Here is a 23,060-nt window from a genome sequence, read left to right as displayed (position 1 = left end):
CCCATGCAGGATGTCACACCCCCTTATAATGCCCCATGCAGGATGTCACCTCTCCCCCCCATATAATGCCCCATGCGTTATGTCACCCCCCCTTATAATGCCCCATGCATGATGTCACTCCCCCACCCCTTATAATGCCCCATGCAGGATGTCACTCCCCCCTCCCTTATAATGCCCCATGCAGTATGTCACACCCCCTTATAATGCCCCATGCAGGATGTCACACCCCCCCCATATAATGCCCCATGCAGGATGTCACCTCTCCCCCCCATATAATGCCCCATGCAGGATGTCACTCCCCCCTTTATAATGCCCCATGCAGGATGTCACCCCCCCTTATAATGCCCCATGCAGGATGTCACCCCCCTTATAATGCCCCATGCAGGATGTCACACCCCCTTATAATGCCCCATGCAGGATGTCACCTCTCCCCCCCATATAATGCCCCATGCAGGATGTCACTCCCCCCCCTTATAATGCCCCATGCAGGATGTCACCCCCCCTTATAATGCCCCATGCAGGATGTCACCTCTCCCCCCATATAATGCCCCATGCAGGATGTCACTCCCCCCCATATAATGCCCCATGCAGGATGTCACACACACCCTCCCTTATAATGCCCCAAGCAGGATGTCACTCCCCCCCTTATAATGCCCCATGCAGTATGTCACTCCCCCCTTTTAATGTCCCATGCAGAATATCACACCCCTCTCCCTTATAATGCCCCATGCAGTATGTCTCTCCCCTCCTTTTAATGCCCCATGCAGGATGTCACACCCCCCTCCCTTATAATGCCCCATGCCTCCATACATTAAAAAAAAAATCAAATACTCACCTCACTTCTCACCTGCTGCCGCTGCTCCAGACCCCTCACCCGCGTCGCCGGCGTCTTTCTGCTCTGCGCTGTGACGGCTCAGGAGAGAGCTGCTGCAGAGGCCCGGGATGAGGTAAGTATTGTGCCGCCGGCTGCCGCGGCCCTGAGCAAGCGAGGGGGTGCGGGCGCTGACACCGCTCTCCTCCGCTCACGGGTCCCATAGCGCAGCGGGGTACCCGACAGCGAGTGGCGCCCCCGCCCGCTCATGGGCCCGGCACTTGCCGGGGTGCGCCAGGTGCTGACGCCGACCCTGCACTCTTGCACAAGGGCCTACCGGAGGATTTTCCTGTTCTCCTGTGGGCCAGTCCGAGCCTGACTGTGCTATACATAATAAGGCTACATTCCTGCATTGAGCATGTCCTATTCTGATCCTCAAAATCAGATCACAACTGGACGTTCTCTGACCCTCACAGATCTTATTCTCAGATCCGTGATTTTCATGGATGTGTGAATGGACCTATAAAACTCTACGAGTCCGTGGACCATCCGATAAAAAAATCTGGCAGCACACGGACATTTCACACAAATGTGAGAATGTGACCTAAGGGATTTTACAGATAACATTATCACTCCAAGTCTCACAGTGCAGATACAGAATAATATCTACATCCAGGCACTTACCGCTGACGTCTCATCTGATCAGAGCCGGTTTCTGCTGCTTCTTCTCCGTCTGGTCAGACCTTCATGTCGACATCTCCCAGCCACGACTCGTCTGGTCACCATGATCCTCCAGCCTAGAAAATAACAAGGTCACATATATTGTGTATATACACGTGTTTCCCCCACACTGCGCCCCTGAATACAGATATGTAGACCACCCCCCCAATTAATATACTATTAGCCACTTATAGAAAATACACTGAATGTACCGGCACATATTAATCCTAATATTTAGACCCACAATTTGTCAGGTACATAAATAGTGTTGTGCTGGTTATACGGACCCATGTAGAATGGCAGACCATTCAGAAAATTATATTATACAACAAGAGAACATCCGAACAACAAGTCAAACGGAAACTAGATTGAATTTTTATATTTATGTGCATTACTAATGATTGTTTACTTGGCATCTTGGTACGGTCATGCTGGTGCATGTAGTGCCACCTAACCCTTCTACTTCATAATAAAGGTTTTTTATGCTGATTCAATCTAGTTTCCGTTTGACCTTTTATTCGGATGTTCTCTTGTTGTATATTGGCCACTTAGTAATCAAAATATAAAGTGATAAGCAGCACTGTGTCCTCCATTAACTATAATCTCCACAGGCCAGTAGAATAAATTATTCAGTCTCTGTGACTCTCCCCAATTAACTGTAAGGCTATGTGCACATGGAAAATATACCAGGTTTTACAGTACAAGCAAAGTGAAACCCCCATCGCTGCTCTCTCCCAGCACCCCCATCATTGCTCTCTCCCAGTACCCCAGTCATTACTCTTTCCAAGCACCTCCATCATTGCTCTCTCCCAGCACCCCCATTATTGCTCTCTCCCAGTACCCCATCATTGTTCTCTCCCAGCACTGCACCCCCATCATTGCTCTCTCCCAGCAACCCCCGTCATTGCTCTCCCCAGCACCATCATTGCTCTCCCCATCCCCACCATTCTCACCATCTCCATTATTGCTCTCCCCATCCCCACCATCCCCATCATTGCTCTCCCCTTCTCCACCATCCTCATCATTGCTCTTCCCATCCCCACCATCCCCATCATTGCTTTCCCCATCCCCATCATTGGTTGCTCTGCCCATCCCCACTGTCCCCATCATTGCTCTGCCCATCATTTCTCTCCCCATCATTGCTTTGCCAATCACTGCTCTGCCCATCACTGCTCTGTCCATCATTGCTCTCCCATCATTGCTCTCTCCCAGCACCCCCATCATTGCTTTCCCCCAGCACACCCATCACTGCTCTCTCCCAGTACCCCCGTCATTGCTCTTTCCGAGTACCTCCATCATTGCTCTCTCCCAGCACCCCCATCATTGCTCTCTCCCAGCACCCCCATCACTACTCTCCCCAAGTACCCCAGTCATTACTCTTTCCGAGCACCTCCATCATTGCTCTTTCCGAGCACCCCATCATTGCTCTCTCCCAGCACCCCATCATTGCTCTCTCCAGCACCATCATTGCTCTCTCATAGCACCCCATCATTGCTCTCTCCCAGCACCCCCATCATTGCTCTCTCATAGCACCCCATCATTGCTCTCTCTCAGCACCCCGTCATTGCTCTCTCCCAGCACTCCATCATTGCTCTTTCCCAGCACCCCCATCATTGTTCTCTCCCAGCACCCCCATCATTGTTCTCTCCCAGCACCCCCATCATTGCTCTCTCTCAGCCCCCCATCATTGCTCTCTCTCAGCACCCCCATCATTGCTCTCTCTCAGCACCCCCATCATTGCTCTCTCCCAGTACCTCATCATTGCTCTCTCCCAGCACTGCACCCCCATCATTGCTCTCTCCCAGCAACCCCCATCATTGCTCTCCCCATCCCCACCATTCTCACCATCTCCATTATTGCTCTCCTCATCCCACCATCCCCATCATTGCTCTCCCCTTCTCCACCATCCTCATCATTGCTCTCCCCATCCCCACCATACTCATCATTGCTCTCCCCATCCCCACCATCCTCATCATTGCTCTCCCCATCCCCACCATCCCAATCATTGCTTTCCCCGTCCCCATCATTGCTCTGCCCATCCCCACTGTCCCCATCATTGCTCTGCCCATCATTTCTCTCCCCATCATTGCTTTGCCGATCACTGCTCTGCCCATCATTGCTCTCCCATCAATGCTCTGCCCATCACTGCTCTGCCCATCACTGCTCTGCCCATCACTGCTCTGCCCATCACTTCTCTGCCCATCATTGCTCTCTCCAAGCACCCCCATCATTGTTCTCCCCCAGCACACCCATCACTGCTCTCTCCCAGTACCCTCGTCATTGCTCTTTCCGAGCACCTCCATCATTGCTTTCTCCCAGCACCCCCATCATTGCTCTCTCCCAGCACCCCCATCACTACTCTCCCCAAGTACCCCAGTCATTACTCTTTCCGAGCAGCCCCATCATTGCTCTTTCCGAGCACCCCATCATTGCTTTTTCCCAACACCCCCATCATTGTTCTCTCCCAGCACCCCATCATTGTTCTCTCTCAGCACCCCCATCATTGCTCTCTCTCAACACCCCCATGATTGCTCTCTCCCAGTACCCCATCATTGCTCTCTCCCAGCACTGCACCCCCATCATTGCTCTCTCCCAGCACCATCATTGCTCTCCCCATCCCCACCATTCTCACCATCTCCATTATTGCTCTCCCCATCCCCACCATCCCCATTATTGCTCTCCCCTTCTCCATCATCCTCATCATTGCTCTCCCCATCCCCACCATCCTGATCATTGCTCTCCCCATCCCCACCATCCTCATCATTGCTCTCCCCATCCCCACCATCCCCATCATTGCTTTCCCCGTCCCCATCATTGCTCTGCCCATCCCCACTGTCCCCATCATTGCTCTGCCCATCATTTCTCTCCCCATCATTGCTTTGCCGATCACTGCTCTGCCCATCATTGCTCTCCCATCATTGCTCTCCCCATCATTGCTCTGCCCATCATTGCTCTGCCCATCATTGCTCTGCCCATCATTGCCCTGCCCATCATTGCTCTGCCCATCACTACTCTGCCCATCATTGCTCTGCCCATCATTGCTTTCCCCCCACCTCCCTTCATTCTCCTGTTCTTCTCCCCAGTGTATCAGTACAAAAAAAAAAAAAAAAACACAACTTACCTCTCAGCACGCTCCCGCAGCATCCTCCTTGTTGCCGTTAACTTCCTCCCTTACACAGGCCCGCGCTGCTTGATGACGTTATCAAGCTGTACGAGCCTGTGTCAGGGAGGAAGCGCCGGGCAAGAAGCAGAGGACGGATCCCTCAGCTCCACTGCAATTTTCCTTCTGTCAGCAGCGGAGCTGGAGGGATCGCTCGCTGCCCGCTGCACATGAGAGGGCAATCTGGCCATGGGCCCCCCAGAGCCTGGGGCTCCGAGAAGCAGGCCAGATTGCCCTCAATATTAACTGCCCGATAAGAGCCCCCCTGCACCCCTGCACAGCCAGGCTCCAGTGCAGCTGCACCAGCGGTAGGTCCGCCCCTGTCTCTGAACTAATCAACTGATATCTACCACCACGTAATCTCTGGTCCTCCAAAGACCTCCTTCTCTCCTCCACAATCGTACGTTCCTCATCCAATCGCCTGCAAGACTTCTCCCGAGTATTCCCCATCCTGTAGAATTCTGTGGCCCAACATATCCGATTATCCCCTCATTTGGAACTTTCAAGCAGAACTTGAAAACCCATGTCTTCAGAACAGCTTACAGCCTGCAATGACCCCACTGCCACCTTACCAACAGCAGAGCTGTTGCACCCCCCAAAACTACTATCCTTCCCCATTATCCTGTAGAATGTAAGGCCGCAATGGTAGGGTCCTCTCCCCTTTGTACTTGTCCGTCACTATTAGTTTGTTCATTGCAATTTCTATTTGTGTTTGTATGTAACTCCTCCTCATGTACAGCACCATAGAATCAATGGTGCTCTAAAAATAAATAATAACAATAATCCCCCACATGATGTTCCCCCCAGTCTTCACCCCTGCCCTCCATGCCGGTGTGCACACTGCAGGAAGCTGCAGCAGTAGTTGGCACAGTGTTTCATCGTCAGTATCATCAGAGATGGGCTGCAGTGGTCTGCTGACCGTTTACACTACCTATCCCACGTACTCATCCTCCAACAAAACAAGTGGTTGGGCATCAGTGCACTCAATCTCTTCCAATTGTTGGCCAGGGCCAGATGGATGGCCCACGGAACCACAGCCAGCAGTCATCAAAAAGCAGGAGATCCCGCTGCATGACTTGGGGCTCAGACTGCTGGCCAGGGGGTGAGGTGGAAGACAGATGCCCATGAGCCGCAGGTGCCAAATCTGCGCTTTCAGCAGGGGATTAGGTGGAAGACAAAGCAATGGGACTAAAGGCACTCTCAGCCAACCAACCTAAAACCACTTCTACTTGTTCTGGCCTCACCATTCATCCAACGATACTCGGGCCTACGAAATTACACAGAGCATCCTGTCGCGTACTTGCAGCAAAGGAAGGTGTTTCATTTGGGCACGTAGCCGACACAGATCGACCACGGCCTTTCTCTCCCGCAGCAGCTACATTCACCACCACCAGCAAAACTGACACATCTATTCGATGCTCTCCGCTTTGTTTTCAACCCAAAAAATTGCAGAGTATTACACGGCCTGTATTCAGAGAGAGAGTGGCTCGCAGATTATTACACTGCCTGTTTTCAGAGTACCCCCTAAAAAAAACAACAAAAACAATACAGTTTTGGCTACCTACTCCTCCTCCACTTTTTCCACCTACACCGCCACCTCCACCTCCTCCTCCTCCTCAACCTCCTGCTTCACTTGGACCTCTGCCTCCTGGTTCAAGATTATAATTGTTTCTTTTTTTTTTATTATGTTATTTTAAGTCATTTTCCTATCAACCTTTGTTTTCGGGGCAATTGTCCTGCACTTACCTCCATTTGGCTTCCTTTTGCAGCCCCTTAGCCCTTACTATGAACATTTTACAGCCCTTTTTTAAGCACTGAAGTTAGGGTCCCTATTGACTTCTATTGGGTTCGGGGTCAAGTTCGGTCCAAAACCAAACTTTTAACTGTAGCTTGGTAGAATCTGCCGAACCTGACCATCCATGGATCCACACATCCCTATCAGTAACACATCATTGTCTGCACATAGACGGTCATTTTTCTTGACAGTGCATTTCTTGTTTACAGGGCGATATAATTCTGAGAATGATTCTTTTTAAGCTTAAAGAGGTGGTCCGCTACATTCTATAATGCCCCCTTCCATCCAGTATCGCTCCAAAGTCAAGCGCGCGCTTTCCCTCTCTCCTCTGCTTTCATCGGCCGCAAGCGATCTCTGGATTTTGGGATGTTCACGATTACAGAAATTGTCCTGCCCCCAGCTATAGAGCGAGGGGCCGGTGGAAGGGAGCTGCAGACCCCACAATCACTAGAGGATAGAAACTTTCACCGCACACTCAGGAGATCCAATGCAAAAGTGTTAATGATATTTAGAAAAACCTGCAAGTGGCGACAAAAAACAGCTCTTTTGTTTAGAGGCGACTTTTACGTTTCGGTCCGCTCCTGCGCCTCGCTCACATAGTCACTCTGAGTAAGGCTGTGATGGTCCAAACCATATGAGAGAAATCCCAGTGGGGATGCATATTCAGTGGAGTCCTTATGGGGAATGGCATTAAGGGCGCTCCTGCACTTCCTGTGTGAAGGCCTTTTGGGATGTGACGTGCGGTGAATCGTCGTTCACAACCCAGTCAGTCGTGGCGGGGGGGTTTAGTGCGTGCGACTGGGTCATGCCTAGGTGAATCCAAGAAATCCGGAAGTTGAGGTGACATCAGCCGAGGTCACGTGATGTGGACTGAGCAAGAAGGGATAGCGCCACCCACAGGCACATCTGGCAACATAAGGTATTTCCAAAAATAGTTAGTTAAAAGGTGTAAATGGATGGGGGCATTTTACAATGTAGCGGACCACCTCTTTACACTTGTTCATTGGGTGATTGGCTGCAGTTTACACTGCACAGTTATTGGGAAACATAAGAGTATGTGATGAATGATTAGTGCCGGTCGTCATGGTTACTGTCTGTGACCATAAACCATAGGGAGCAGCGAGCATGGTGAATGGCATCGAATGGATGATAGCTGACAATGATGTTACTATGGTAATAAACTGGGGTGGATGGTATGGATGATTACTGCAATCATTACACTGCTTATAATCTGGAGGGGAGATGATGGATGATTCCTGTAATATTTACTGTAATGACGTATGTGCTTTATTCACAGCGGCCTGTTGATATATATTTATGTAACGTATATAGTCTGTTAATTGCTAGATGAATGCAGAGGAGAGGGAAAGCGCGCGGTGGATGCTGGGCTGTGACAGGAGGTGGCGCCACTGGGTCACGCCGGCATGAATCTGGAATGTGACATGACCTCAGCGGGGTCAGAGCCGGCTGTAGCCGGGGTCAGAGACGCCCAATGAGCCGTCAGCGATAGCGCCCCTCACAGACCCTTATAACAACCAAAGGGAATTACAAAAAAACTTTTTTTCCAAATTGAAATGGATGGGGGCATTATTGATTGCAGAGGACGACCTCTTTAATAAACCGTCCTGTTACTTAGTAACAATTCTTTATAAAGGGACAGTGAACACTTCTGACTAATTGTAACTTATAATTTGTAGAGTCCTGTAAATGAAGAGGTTCCTGCACACGGCCCCCGCTCAGCAGACAGCAGGCGGGTTACTCACCAGCACCTTTAGGAAGGCAGCTTTTTCTTTTAAGAAAAATAAAAGTAGCATGCCAAAAATGTATATAGAAATCCATGTAGCAACCTTATGGCAGCTTTACATTCTAGTTGTAATTCCTGCTTATCTCGTCTTTTGGTTTTTATTTTGATTTGATTTGACGACTTTTCTCTTTTCTACAACTACAAATCTGTCGGCTTTCTAATATCGGCTCGTGGACCTGTTGGTTCAACCACATTCACCGTCTCCTATTACTACATCAGGATCATCACAGTCCAACGTTGTATTAAAATAATTTAATGTCGTCCAACAATAATGAGAATTGTATGAACAGGATGTGGAGAGGAGAGTTTCAGAATCGGGTGGATTCAGTCCTCTCTTCCTAGACTTAGACCCGGCGATATAACACAAGAAGCAGAATCATTAGAGCTGCGTCACTTACACCGCAGACAGGACGTGCGAGATTCCAATAAACATTTAAAGCTGCTTAGATTAAAAAGCTTATTCCAAAAATCATAATTTATTCCCTATGGGACTGTAGGGAATAGTCGGGGCTGTAATCTGACAGTCTTATAGACAATGAATAAAGCTGTGGTCTAGCATGTACACCTCCACTCCATTCACTACAGGGCTATGCAGAGCCTGGTTCCTGGGATCTAGGGACCCATTGTCTGGATTGCTAAGGGGGCCAGTGGTTGGACCCCAAACGATTAGTAAGTTTTATTATTAATATGGGACAACTTAGAATTTTGGGAAAAACCCTTTAGTGTTGTAACAGTCAAGGCTGTATGTATATATATATATATATATATATGGATCAGAATGTATATAAGTGGATTACATGAAGTGATAACATTCTATAATTATATATATATATATATATATATATATATATATATATATATACACAGTACAGATCAAAGGTTTGGACACACCTTCTCATTTAAAGATTTTTCTGTATTTTCATGACTATGAAAATTGTACATTCACACTGAAGGCATCAAAACTATGAATTACCACATGTGGAATTATATACTTAACAAAAAAGTGTGAAACAACTGAAAATATGTCTTATATTCTAGGTTCTTCACAGTAGCCACCTTTTGCTTTGATGACTGCTTTGCACACTCTTGGCATTCTCTTGATGAGCTTCAAGAGGTAGTCACCAGAAATGGTCTTCCAACAATCTTGAAGGAGTTCCCAGAGATGCTTAGCACTTGTTGGCCCTTTTGCCTTCACTCTGCGGTCCAGCTCACCCCAAACCATCTCGATTGGGTTCAGGTCTGGTGACTGTGGAGGCCAGGTCATCTGGCGTAGACCCCCATCACTCTCCTTCTTGGTCAAATAGCCCTTACACAACCTGGAGGTGTTTGGGTCATTGTCCTGTTGAAAAATAAATGATGGTCCAACTAAACGCAAACCGGATGGAAAAGCATGCCGCTGCAAGATGCTGTGGTAGCCATGCTGGTTCAGTATGCCTTCAATTTTGAATAAATCCCCAACAGTGTCACCAGCAAAGCCCCCCCACACCATCACACCTCCTCCTCCATGCTTCACGGTGGGAACCAGGCATGTAGAGTCCATCCGTTCACCTTTTCTGCATCGCACAAAGACACGGTGGTTGGAACCAAGGATCTCAAATTTGGACTCATCAGACCAAAGCACAGATTTCCACTGGTCTAATGTCCATTCCTTGTGTTCTTTAGCCCAAACAAGTCTCTTCAGCTTGTTGCCTGTCCTTAGCAGTGGTTTCCTAGCAGCTATTTTACCATGAAGGCCTGCTGCACAAAGTCTCCTCTTAGCAGTTGTTGTAGAGATGTGTCTGCTGCTAGAACTCTGTGTGGCATTGACCTGGTCTCTAATCTGAGCTGCTGTTAACCTGCGATTTCTGAGGCTGATGACTCGGATAAACTTATCCTCAGAAGCAGAGGTGACTCTTGGTCTTCCTTTCCTGGGGCGGTCCTCATGCGAGCCAGTTTCTTTGTAGCGCTTGATGGTTTTTGCAACTGCACTTGGGGACACTTTCAAAGTTTTCCCAATCTTTCGGACTGACTGACCTTCATTTCTTAAAGTAATGATGGCCGCTCGTTTTTCTTTACTTAGCTGCTTTTTTCTTGCCATAATACAAATTCTAACAGTCTATTCAGTAGGACTATCAGCTGCGTATCCACCAGACTTCTGCACAACACAACTGATGGTCCCAACCCCATTTATAAGGCAAGAAATCCCACTTATTAAACCTGACAGGGCACACCTGTGAAGTGAAGACCATTTCCGGTGACTACCTCTTGAAGCTCATCAAGAGAATGCCAAGAGTGTGCAAAGCAGTCATCAAAGCAAAAGGTGGCTACTTTGAAGAACCTAGAATATAAGACATATTTTCAGCTGTTTCACACTTTTTTGTTAAGTATATAATTCCACATGTGGTAATTCATAGTTTTGATGCCTTCAGTGTGAATGTACAATTTTCATAGTCATGAAAATACAGAAAAATCTTTAAATGAGAAGGTGTATCCAAACTTTTGGTCTGTACTGTATATATATATATATATATATATGGATTAGAATGTATAAAAGTGGATTACATGAAGTGATAACATTCTATAATATATATATATATATTTATACAGTATATACACATATATATATATAATTAAATCCTCTTATATTTACTAATTGAAATACTTTTCTACAATTAGACTTCAGAAGCAGAAGCCGTTGTATCATTTCACTTTCTATTCTTTTTCTATTTATGACTCTTTACATTCTTATCTGCATTTATCTATCAGTAAATTACAGCTGGAGATGATTTATTGCCATTCATGTGATACAAATTAGGCAATGTCTGGAATCACACTAATGGTTGGACTAGGACGGCCATTATATTAGTGGTTTGCAGGTTCTGAGCCTATAACTCAGATACAACCAGGGGGGAGTAAGGGATTTCCAGGAGGGCCGCAGGCAGAACACTTGTATTTTATATAATATATGATAAACTGTTCTCCGCTGTTTCAGCACAGTAATAGCCGGGTATTATAGAAAGCCGACTGCTGACTGACATACAAGGTGACATCAATGGTCTCAAGGATTGAAAGTTGATCGTTCCATTCTCAGGGGGTCTTGTGTGTAAGGCTATGTTCACACATCATGTTTTTTTCTGCAGCAAAACCTGATCTCTTGCCAGATGTTTGTTCAGGATTTTTCTTGCTGTTTTGCTTATTTTTTTGGTGCATTTTTGCTGCGTTTTTTTCAGTGAAAAAAAGATAAAAATTTCTGGTTTTGGCGCAAAAAAAACGCTGAAAAAAACATTGAAAAACCTGACACCTGCATTTTTGGTGCGTTTTTTCAGCGTTTTTTCCACCACCCATTACTTTCAATGGGTAAAAAAAACACTGAAAAAACGCTGAAAGAAGTGACATGCTCTATTTGGCAAAAAAACCCATGATGTGTGCATGAGATTTGTGGAATCTCATAGACTTTGCGGCTACTGCAAAACGCAGCTGAAAATTTGCATAAAAAAACGCATTAAAAAAAACGCTGAAAAAAAACATGATGTGTGAACATAGCCTGAAGGTTGGTAAACACTTAAAACATAATGCAATGAAGACTGGTCTGATCTTCACAGTCCTCTACTTCTGAGATTTGTATGACTTCATTCACACCTTCACTCAAGTGTAGGTACAAAACAGGGATCCAGGTCTCTAATAAATCCACACCTCATCCACCATGAAACTTCAGCTGCCTTCCGTCCAGCGCCGGACTGGGGTGTCTGGGGCCCACCAGGGACATTGACTACAGGGGCCCACCCACCCGAGCCCACCCACCCGAGCCCACCCTTCAGCTATTTGCAGATACCTGTTAGCCGTTATCCCCATTATATTGGCGGCTCCTGCCCATCACTCTGCGCTCACCAGAAATGCCATGTACAATTACTGGAGTTTGCATTAAAGGGTTTTTATTGGTGAAGTTCTCAGCGATGCACAGGTTGGGAAGGGGGTCACTTATTTATTGGTGGAATCCGCACTGTCAGGAGATTGCGGCACTTTGAGTATTTGGTGAGATTTTCACCTCTGTATTTATAAGACAAATCCAGGAGTGGAGCGATCCGAGGTCATGTTTTATGCATTTCTCACCCACTCCTGGTTTTGTCTTATAAATACAGAGGTGAAAATCTCACCAAATGCCAACTTGCTTTCTCTGGTGAACCTCTGTAACTGCATCTCTGCTGCTGTGTAATAGTCACAGGGCAGGGAGGGGTTAAACATCCAAGTATTTAATATCTATTGGAAATAAAGAGGTTTCCCCTTATTGATATCAGATAAAACAAATGACCAACCACAATCCACTCTACCAAGACCAATATTAACAGATAGAAGGTAGAAATACTACCACACCGTGACCAGATCACATATTACCATCACATAGTGCCCACATAATGCCACATACAAGGCACAAATACCGCCACACCATGACCAAAGCACATAATACCACCACATAGTGATCAAATGCTACTAGATACAAGGTATAAATACTGACACACCATGAGACCACATATTACCACCACATAGTGACCGAACAATACCACATACAAGGGACAAATATCATCGTGTCATGACCAAAGCACATAATGCCACCACATAGTGACAAAAAATACTAAAATAATAAAAATGTAAAAAAGCTCTGTATATTGGGTCAGTGTACAGGTTATACAGTGATCACCAGTGAAATTATACACAGAAGCTCAATATATAGTGTCAGTGTACAGGTAATGCAATGATCACCATTGATATTATACACAGGAGCTCTGTATATAGTGTCAGTGTACAGGTAATGCAATGATCACCAGTGACATTATACACAGGAGCTCTGTATATAGTGTCAGTGTACAGGCAATGCAATGATCACCAGTGACATTATACACAGGAGCTCTGTATATAGTGTTAGTGTACAGGTAATGCAATGATCACCAGTGACATTATACACAGGAGCTCTGTATATAGTGTCAGTGTACAGGTAATGCAATGATCACCATTGATATTATACACAGGAGCTCTGTATATAGTGTCAGTGTGCGTGTATAGGTAATACACATACTCACAAGTCCTTTATCTGCCGCAGACCGATATATCACATCTTCTATGCAGGACTTATCTCTGCAGAAAATAACATAGTTAGCTGTAACTGATCACTTCCAGAGCACAATCCACACTTTTCCCAAGACTTCTACACTACATGAAATGACATAAAAGCAACATAGTGCGGCACTACACAGTAACAGTGCTCCAGCGTCATTCTGTGCCTGCTCATCTGTCAGCAGACATATTGTCTGATGGCAAAGATACTAGCAAAAAAGAAGCAAGACAAAAATATATCTCATACCCTACCATAATTATATATAAATGTAAAGCAAAATTGCATAATAAATATAGGGTACTTAGTGAACTATTTTTGATCAAAAAAAAGTATACAAGCCGTCCCACCAGCGGCAAGGTGACCCTAAATTGGGACGGTACCTATACTGCCTATATTAAAAACCTTACTGTATATCAAAGTTGAAGTAATGCATATAAAAGGGTAGACAAATAGGACCGGGTCCCAACTCCAGACCACCTAGGCCCGTGGAAAGCTACATATATACCAATCAGCTCAACAAAGGGCATGCCACACCCTTAAATTGCACAGAATGCAAACAAGTCAAAAAACCAGACAATGTGAACTGAGGTCTAAGATGGCAGACATACAAGAAACAGAGGCATGTTCACACTAGCAAAAAAGAAGCAAGACAAAAATATATCTCATACCCTACCATAATTATATATAAATGTAAAGCAAAATTGCATAATAAATATAGGGTACTTAGTGAACTATTTTTGATCAAAAAAAGTATACAAGCCGTCCCACCAGCGGCAAGGTGACCCTAAATTGGGACGGTACCTATACTGCCTATATTAAAAACCTTACTGTATATCAAAGTTGAAGTAATGCATATAAAAGGGTAGACAAATAGGACCGGGTCCCAACTCCAGACCACCTAGGCCCGTGGTAAGCTACATATATACCAATCAGCTCAACTCCAGACCACGGGCCTAGGTGGTCTGGAGTTGGGACCTGGTCCTATTTGTCTACCCTTTTATATGCATTACTTCAACTTTGATATACAGTAAGGTTTTTAATATAGGCAGTATAGGTACCGTCCCAATTTAGGGTCACCTTGCCGCTGGTGGGACGGCTTGTATACTTTTTTTGATCAAAAATAGTTCACTAAGTACCCTATATTTATTATGCAATTTTGCTTTACATTTATATATAATTATGGTAGGGTATGAGATATATTTTTGTCTTGCTTCTTTTTTGCTAGTGTGAACATGCCTCTGTTTCTTGTATGTCTGCCATCTTAGACCTCAGTTCACATTGTCTGGTTTTTTGACTTGTTTGCATTCTGTGCAATTTAAGGGTGTGGCATGCCCTTTGTTGAGCTGATTGGTATATATGTAGCTTACCACGGGCCTAGGTGGTCTGGAGTTGGGACCCGGTCCTATTTGTCTACCCTTTTATATGCATTACTTCAACTTTGATATACAGTAAGGTTTTTAATATAGGCAGTATAGGTACCGTCCCAATTTAGGGTCACCTTGCCGCTGGTGGGACGGCTTGTATACTTTTTTTGATCAAAAATAGTTCACTAAGTACCCTATATTTATTATGCAATTTTGCTTTACATTTATATATAATTATGGTAGGGTATGAGATATATTTTTGTCTTGCTTCTTTTTTGCTAGTGTGAACATGCCTCTGTTTCTTGTATGTCTGCCATCTTAGACCTCAGTTCACATTGTCTGGTCTGATGGCAAAGATGTAGCAGAGCTGAAGACAGAAGACCCATGGATTACGTTGGAGTGAGGATTTTTCTTTATTAAAGATGGAGTCCCTAAATGTGTTTTATTTTTAATAAAAAAAAAATTCTCTTTTTTTTTTTTCTGTTTACTAGAAATTCATGGTGGCTATGTCTAATTTGGCGTGACACCATGAATTTCGGGCTTAGTACCAGCTGATAATACAAAGCTGGCCTGGTACGTCCACATCCACGTCCCACCGCAGCGTTCAATTGTCCATATCCCAGACCTTTGAATGAAAGCGCAAATTCGCAGCCAACGCCCCACAGGCCACAGTCCTAAATTCGCACATTTCACGACTGCTAGCGTTGGAAATGCTGCCTTTTAGGATGGTGGAGACGGAATCCTTCCGCAATCTTATGGCGCTGGCCGTCTCTCGGTACTTGGTCCCCAGCCGACACTATTTTGCCCGGTGTGCCATCCCCGCACTGCACAAGCACGTGTCCCAAAACATCTGCCGTGCCCTCAACAACGCAGTTACTGGGAGAGTCCACCTGACAACGGACACGTGGACAAGTGCTTGTGGCCAGGGACGGTACATCTCCCTGACGGCACACTGGGTAAAGATAGTGGAAGCCGGGACCCAGTCGGACCTTGGGACAGAACACATCCTCCACACACCGAGGATTGCGGGCCCTATGTCAGTCAGAGTTTCCCCCACAGTGTACAGCTCCTGCGCATCATCCGCCTCCTCCTCCTCATGTTCAGCCTCCATCTCAGATATCACCACATCAGTTACAAGCTGGAAGCACTGCAGTACTGCCTCCGCCAAGCGGCAACAGGCTGTGCTGAAACTCATAAGCTTAGGTGAGAAACCTCACACTGCTTGTGAGTTGTGGACAGCTGTGAAAGAGCAGGCAGATCTGTGGCTGAGACCGCTGAACCTACATCCAGGCACGGTCGTGTGTGACAATGGCCGTAACCTGGTGGCGGCTCTGAGGCGAGGCAAGATCACACACGTTCCATGCCTGGCTCATGTTCTTAACCTCGTGGTTCAGCGGTTTCTTAAATCGTACCCCGAGTTGCAAGATCTGCTCGTCAAAGTACGCCGCCTGTCAGCTCATTTGCAGAAGTCGGCTACAGCTTCCGCCGCCCTTGCTGTGTTGCAGCAGCATTTGCAGCTTCCGGCACACCGACTGGTGTGTGATGTCCTCACACGTTGGAACTCTACCCTCCACATGTTGCAAAGGATTTGTGAGCAGAAGAGAGCAGTTGTGGAGTACCAGCTGCAACAAGGCCATCGATATTCAGGTCAGACTCCACACATAAGACCTCAGGAGTGGACCTGGATGTCTGACATATGTACCATCCTGACAAACTTTGAGGAGTTCACCAAGATGGTAAGTGGCGATGACGCCATCATTATCGTCAGCATCCCACTTGTCTGTCTTTTGCAATTCTCTCTGCAAAGAATTAAAGAGGAGGCATTGCAGCCAGAGTATGATGAGATGGATCAAGAAGCTGTAATGGGCGATTACACACAGCCCAGCCTCATCTCATCCCAACGTGCATTGGGGGACAATGAGGGGGAGGAGGAGGAGGAGGAGGAAGAACAGGAGCTGATATCATGCGCTGTAGACGGTAGTACCTGTACAACTGCCTTACCGTCGGTTCAGCGTGGGTGGCCTGAGGACAGGGGGGAGGAGGAGGAGGAGGAGAGCATGGTCAGTCGTCATCTTGGTGAGGACACGGAAGTCTTGCCCATTACCAGTCTGGCACACATGGCTGACTTTATGTTATGCTGTCTTAACCGTGACCCTCGCGTTGTCAAAATGTTGGGTGACAGTCATTACTGGTTGGTGACACTTTTAGACCCCCGCTACAAGGAGAACTTTCACTCTCTTATTCCTGAGGTGGAGAGGTCTACAAAAATGTGGCAGTACCAGAAGGCCCTTGCTGCAGAACTGTTAAAAAAATTCCCATCTGAACAATCTAGTGGCAGAGGTCACAGTTCGTTGTCCAACCAAGGCGTACAGGCGAGAGAGATGCAACTCCAATCCAGCAGAGGCAGGGGAACACTGTCAACATTCTGGGACAGTTTTCTGAGACTCGCCCAGCTTACAGGCCCTGAGGCATGGGGTACTCTCACAAGGAGTGGAAAGTTTCAAAAGATGGTGAGGGAGTACCTTGCCGACGGTACCAGCATCCTCCGTGATTCCTCTGTGCCTTTTAATTATTGGGTATCCAAGCTGGACACTTGGAATGAACTCGCTCTGTAACCCTTGGAGGTCCTGGCCTGCCATGCCGCTAGCGTGTTATCGGAGTGTGTTTTTAGTGCCGCTGGGGGAATTATAACTGATAAGCGCACTCGCCTGTCAACTGACAATGCTGACAAGCTGACCCTTATCAAAATGACCAAGGGCTGGATTGGGCCAGACTTCTCATCACCACCAAATGACAGCAGAGTAACATAAAGTCAAATCCACTGAGTTATTTCGGGAGGTGTATTCCCATGCACCGCTTCACACCCACACATGGGTATACGCTTCCTCATTTCAGCTGTTTTTTGCTCTTCTCCTTATCCTCAGCCTCCACCACCACTATACCACCAGGGTGACCATGGTCCGTGTTGCCAGCATTGCAGGTTCCTCCGTCCTAATTTTTGGCAGCTTTTGCATCGAAGCCATAGGCAAAGACTATGGGAGACCTACTCCCCAATAATGGGAATAATGTTTTTAATATGCTGTACTGCATGGCTCTTGTAAGGGGCATTAAAATCGCCTTGTTAAGCTACTGCGACCTCCACCACTCTTACAAGGGGCATTAAAACAGTCTTGTTAAGCCACTGCGACCTCCACCGATCTTCCAAGGGGCATTAAAATAGTCTTGTTAAGCTACTGCGACCTCCACCACTTTTCCAAGGGGCATTAAAACCGTCTTGTTAAGCTACTGCGACCTCCACCACTCTTCCAAGGGGTATTAAAATCATCTTGTTAAGGTACTGCGAACTCCACCGCTTTTCCAAGGGGCATTAAAACCGTCTTCTTAAGCTACTGCGACCTCCACCGCTCTTCCAAGGGGCATTAAAACCGTCTTGTTAATCTACTGCGACCTCGACCGCTCTTCCAAGGGGCATTAAAACCGTATTGTTAAGCTACTGCGACCTCCACCACTTTTCAAAGGGGCATTAAAACCGTCTTGTTAAGCTACTGCGACCTCCACCACTCTCCCAAGGGGCATTGAAACCGTCTTGTTAAGCTACTGCGACCTCCACCACTTTTCCAAGGGGCATTAAAACCGTCTTGTTAAGCTACTGCGACCTCCACCACTCTTCCAAGGGGTATTAAAATCGACTTGTTTTGCTACTGCTACCTCCACCACTTTTCCAAGGGCCATTAAAACCGTCTTGTTAAGCTACTGCGACCTCCACCGCTCTTCCAAGGGGCATTAAAACCGTCTTGTTAAGCTAATGCGACCTCGACTGCTCTTCCAAGGGGCATTAAAATCGTCTTGTTATGCTACTGCGACCTCCACCACTTTTCCTAGGGGCATTAAAACCGTCTTGTTAAGCTACTGCGTCCTCCACCCCTCTTCCAAGGGGCATTAAAACCGTCTTGTTAAGCTACTGCGACCTCCACCACCCTTCCAAGGGGTATTGATCTTGTCTTTTTATTCCACTGCGACCTCCACCACTCTTCCAAGGGGCATTAAAAGCGTCTTGTTAAGCTACTGCGATCTCCACCACTTTTCCAAGGGGCATTAAAACCGTCTTGTTAAGCTACTGCGACCTTCTCCACTTTTCCAAGGGGCATTAAAACCGTATTGTTAAGCTACTGCGACCTCCACCACTCTTCCAAGGGGTATTAAAATCGTCTTGTTTAGCTACTGCTACCTCCACCACTTTTCCAAGGGCCATTAAAACCGTCTTGTTAAGCTACTGCGACCTCCACCGCTATTCCAAGGGGCAATAAAACCGTCTTGTTAAGCTACTGCGTCCTCCACTCCTCTTCCAAGGGGCATTAAAACCATCTTGTTAAGCTACTGTGACCTCCACCACCCTTCCAAGGGGCATTGATATTGTCTTTTAATTCCACTGCGACCTCCACCACTCTTCCAAGGGGCATTAAAAGCGTCTTGTTAAGCTACTGCGATCTCCACCACTTTTCCAAGGGGCATTAAAACCGTCTTGTTAAGCTACTGCGACCTCCTCCACTTTTCCAAGGGGCATTAAAACCGTATTGTTAAGCTACTGCAACCTCCACTACTCTTCCAAGGGGTATTAAAATCGTCTTGTTAAGCTACTGCTACCTCCACCACTTTTCCAAGGGCCATTAAAACCGTCTTGTTAAGCTACTGCGACCTCCACCGCTATTCCAAGGGGCATTAAAACTGTCTTGTTAAGCTACTGCGACCTCGACAGCTCTTCCAAGGGGCATTAAAATCGTCTTGTTATGCTACTACGACCTCCACCACTTTTCCTAGGGGCATTAAAACCGTCTTGTTAAGCTACTGCGTCCTCCACTCCTCTTCCAAGGGGCATTAAAACCATCTTGTTAAGCTACTGTGACCTCCACCACCCTTCCAAGGGGCATTGATATTGTCTTTTTATTCCACTGCGACCTCCACCACTCTTCCAAGGGGCATTAAAACTGTCTTGTTAAGCTACTGCGATCTCCACCACTTTTCCAAGGGGCATTAAAACCGTCTTGTTAAGCTACTGCGACCTCCTCCACTTTTCCAAGGGGCATTAAAACCGTCTTGTTAAGCTACTGCGACCTACACCGCTCTTCCAAGGGGTATTAAAACCGTCTTGTTAAGCTACTGCGACCTCCACCACTCTTCCAAGGGGCATTAAAATCGTCTTGTTAAGCTACTGCGACCTCCACCACTCTTCCAAGGGGCATTAAAACCGTCTTGTTAAACCACTCTGAACTCCACATCTCTTCCAAGGGGCATTAAAACCGTCTTGTTAAGCTACTGTGACCTCCACGTCTCTTCCAAGGGGCATTAAAACCGTCTTGTTAAACCACTCTGAACTCCACAGCTCTTCCAAGGGGCATTGAAATGTTGTTTTTAATTACCTCTAACCTCCACGACTCTTCCAACAGGCATTGCATTTCCTCCTAATTTTAGTCAGCTTTTGCTTTTCAATGCATAGGCGAACACTAAGGGAGACCCACTCTCCAATAATGGGTAGAAGGCTTTTAGTACGCTGTAATCCCCGTCTGTTTCAAGGGGCATTGCAGTTCCTCATAATTTTTGGAAAGCCTTCCATTCACTGCTTAGGCCAACAGTGTACAGGAGACCCAGTTGCTATAAATGGAAAAAACGGTTTAGTTAAAGCCCTCTGACCTCCATGTCACTTCCAAGGGGCATTGGAGTGCCTCGAAATTTTTGGTAGGCATTGCACTCACTGTATGCCCTATAACTGTGTAGCTGAACCGCTCCTTTTGGTACAGAAACATATCCTACAAGACATGTGTGGTTGACTGGCCTGATATTGATGTGAATGGTCCCTGTTCCTCCTGCTCTTTCTCCTTTGCCACCACCTCATCCATAATTCATCACCTGAAGCTTTGTTTTAACGGGAGTCATAGAACTGGGATAGTAGCAGGAAAACATCCAGCAATCCTCGGAGGAGGTAGGATATGTGCCAAAACGCTGACCACCTCAGGCCTAGCCGCTACCACATACATGTGCTTGCATTCCAAGGAACAGAAAGCTAAGGAGATGGATGGTCTGATGATCATGAATAATTTACTCCTTGTGTAGGAGGCCGACCACTGCTGCTGTCTACCTTCTGAACTTTGTGTTGAAGCCTGATTGACCCAGGACCCGCAATCCTCTATGTCTGGAGGACGTGTTGCATCCCAGTGTCCAACTGTGTCCTGGCTTCCACAATATTAACCCAGTGTGAAGGCGTCAGTGAGATGGACCATCCCTGGCCACATTCACTTGTCCAAGTGTTTGTGGTTAGGCTGTCCTTCAAATAGGGGCGGCTCGGGACCGTTTATGGACACCCGGCCGCCCCCTGGCGGCTGGGGACCAAGCGTGGACACCAGGCCCCTGGCGGCTGGGGACCGAGTGTGGACACCCGGCCGCGGGACGGTTGGGGACCGAGTATGGACACCCGGCCGCCACCTGGCGGCTGGGGACCAAGCGTGGACACCCGGCCACCGGGCGGCTGGGGACTGAGTATGGATACCAGGCCGTCGACGCAGCCATGATGTGGTGGCCAGATTCCGCCTCCACATGCCTAAAAGGCCCAATTTCAAGCGCACGCAAGCTAGCAGTATGGTATTGCAGCCTGGGGGTGGGTGGGTGGCAGGCTGCACACTTACTCTTGCATTCCAAGAAAACAAAGCAGATGCTAACTTCTATCATCATCATCATGCTCCTCACCTTGGCACTCTCAACTCCCCTGATGGAGAAGCCAGGGCCCACCGGAGGAGTCTGATTTTCTGGTGGGCTCGCCCAATGCTGCCATAAAGCAGGCCAGGCTAAGAAAAGTGTGGGGAAGATTACTGGGACAAATAGGGGCGGCTGGGGACCGTTTATGGACACCCGGCCGCCCACTGGCAGCAGGGGACCAAGCGTGGACGCCCGGCCGCCTGGTGGCTGGGGACTGAGTATGGATACCAGGCCGCCGACGCAGCCATGACGTGGTGGCCAGATTCCGCCTCCACATACCTAAAAGGCCCAATTTCAAGTGCAAGCCAGCAAGCAGTATGGTATTGCAGCCTGGGGGTGGGTGGGTGGCAGGCTGCATACTTGCGCTTGCATTGCAAGGAATGGGGAGGTACAATTGAACACTGCCCTGGGACAAGGACTTGCACGGGGATAGTTGCAAGTCTGCATCTTCTGATGCGGCAAGGATCACTTCTGATGGGCACACTTTTAGGCAGTAACCTGGGTGTCAGAGATGCTTCCAAGGGTCTTCCCCATGCTGTTCCCATGTCTTTTCAGCACTGTATGCATGTGTCACACAGCACATGGCCAGATAAGGTTGTAAAATGTTAAAATGACATTTCCCGGTGAATGGATTTGTCACGGTTGAAAGCAATACATAAGTGCAAAAACGCATAAAAAATCCTACTTGTGAACATAGCCCAAGGTGTGGAGGAGTATTTTTGGTTTGGGTTATTTATTTTACCTTATACACAAGCCTTTACCCTGGAAAGGAAGTTCCTTAACATATTTCACAGGAAAGCACTTTCAGCTTAGTTTCTGAACGTTTTATTGTGAGCTCGTAAAAGTGGCTTAATACCTCTGACCATGTTGTTGACAGCAGTGACCTGGGGGTCAGAAATGCTTCCTGGGGCGATCCCCATGCTGTCCCCATGTCATTTGAGCACTGTCACTATTGTTTTGGGTACTTTTTAGGCTTTCTATAGACTGCCGGGGGTGCCGCCGCAAAAATGCTCGGGTCTCCCATAGACTAACATTGGGCTCGTTGCTCGGGTCGAGCACCCGAGTATCACGGTGAGCTCGGCCAGAGCTTCGAGCACCCGAGCATTTTAGTGCTCGCTCAACACTAATTATCACCTTCCCCATGCGGCTCCACTCAAGTAACATAAACCCTTTTCCTGTGAAAGCCCCCCCCAATAAGCAGCCCCATACAAGTTGCAGCAGACATTTCCCTATGCAACCACCATATAGTACCATCATCCATACTTCTTTGCCCCCAAAATATATTCTCAGAGCACTCACACTGAGTCCTGTGTTCTCATTCCCCTCTGCACACAGCTCCATTGTGCAGCTCCTCAGTCCTCTCCACTCCAGTAACCTCAGCACAATGCTGCTTACCTCTTCACTGGACTTGATGAGCCCCCTTTTGGTGACATCATTGCCTCAAAACATCAATTGCACTGTAGTGGCTACCCTGCGGAAATATGTGAGTGAGCTGCAGATGGCGGAGGTGCACATAAGATTATAATGAGGACAATCTAGTGTTGTGCTTCCCCGGAGCCCTGGGCGGTAG

The 23,060-nt window shown here is 47.2% G+C and overlaps 1 protein-coding gene across 1 annotated transcript in view; it reads right to left on the bottom strand.

The window, feature by feature from the left end:
- Window positions 1-1,495: 1,495 nt before the first annotated feature.
- LOC141206882 (uncharacterized) overlaps window positions 1,496-23,060 on the bottom strand; it is a 163,259-nt gene continuing 141,694 nt past the window's right edge. Inside the window, exon 4 of the mRNA XM_073664250.1 lies at window positions 1,496-1,608. Within this exon, the coding sequence (XP_073520351.1) occupies window positions 1,557-1,608 (52 nt within the window). The 3' untranslated portion in view covers window positions 1,496-1,556. The remainder of the gene's footprint in view (window positions 1,609-23,060) is intronic.

The sequence above is a fragment of the Phyllobates terribilis genome, unplaced genomic scaffold, assembly GCF_046119375.1.
Source record: "Phyllobates terribilis strain yellow unplaced genomic scaffold, ASM4611937v1 Scaffold_143__1_contigs__length_4665640, whole genome shotgun sequence".
NCBI classification, from domain to species: domain Eukaryota; kingdom Metazoa; phylum Chordata; class Amphibia; order Anura; family Dendrobatidae; genus Phyllobates; species Phyllobates terribilis.
This window is presented reverse-complemented; position numbering and strand designations above follow the sequence as displayed.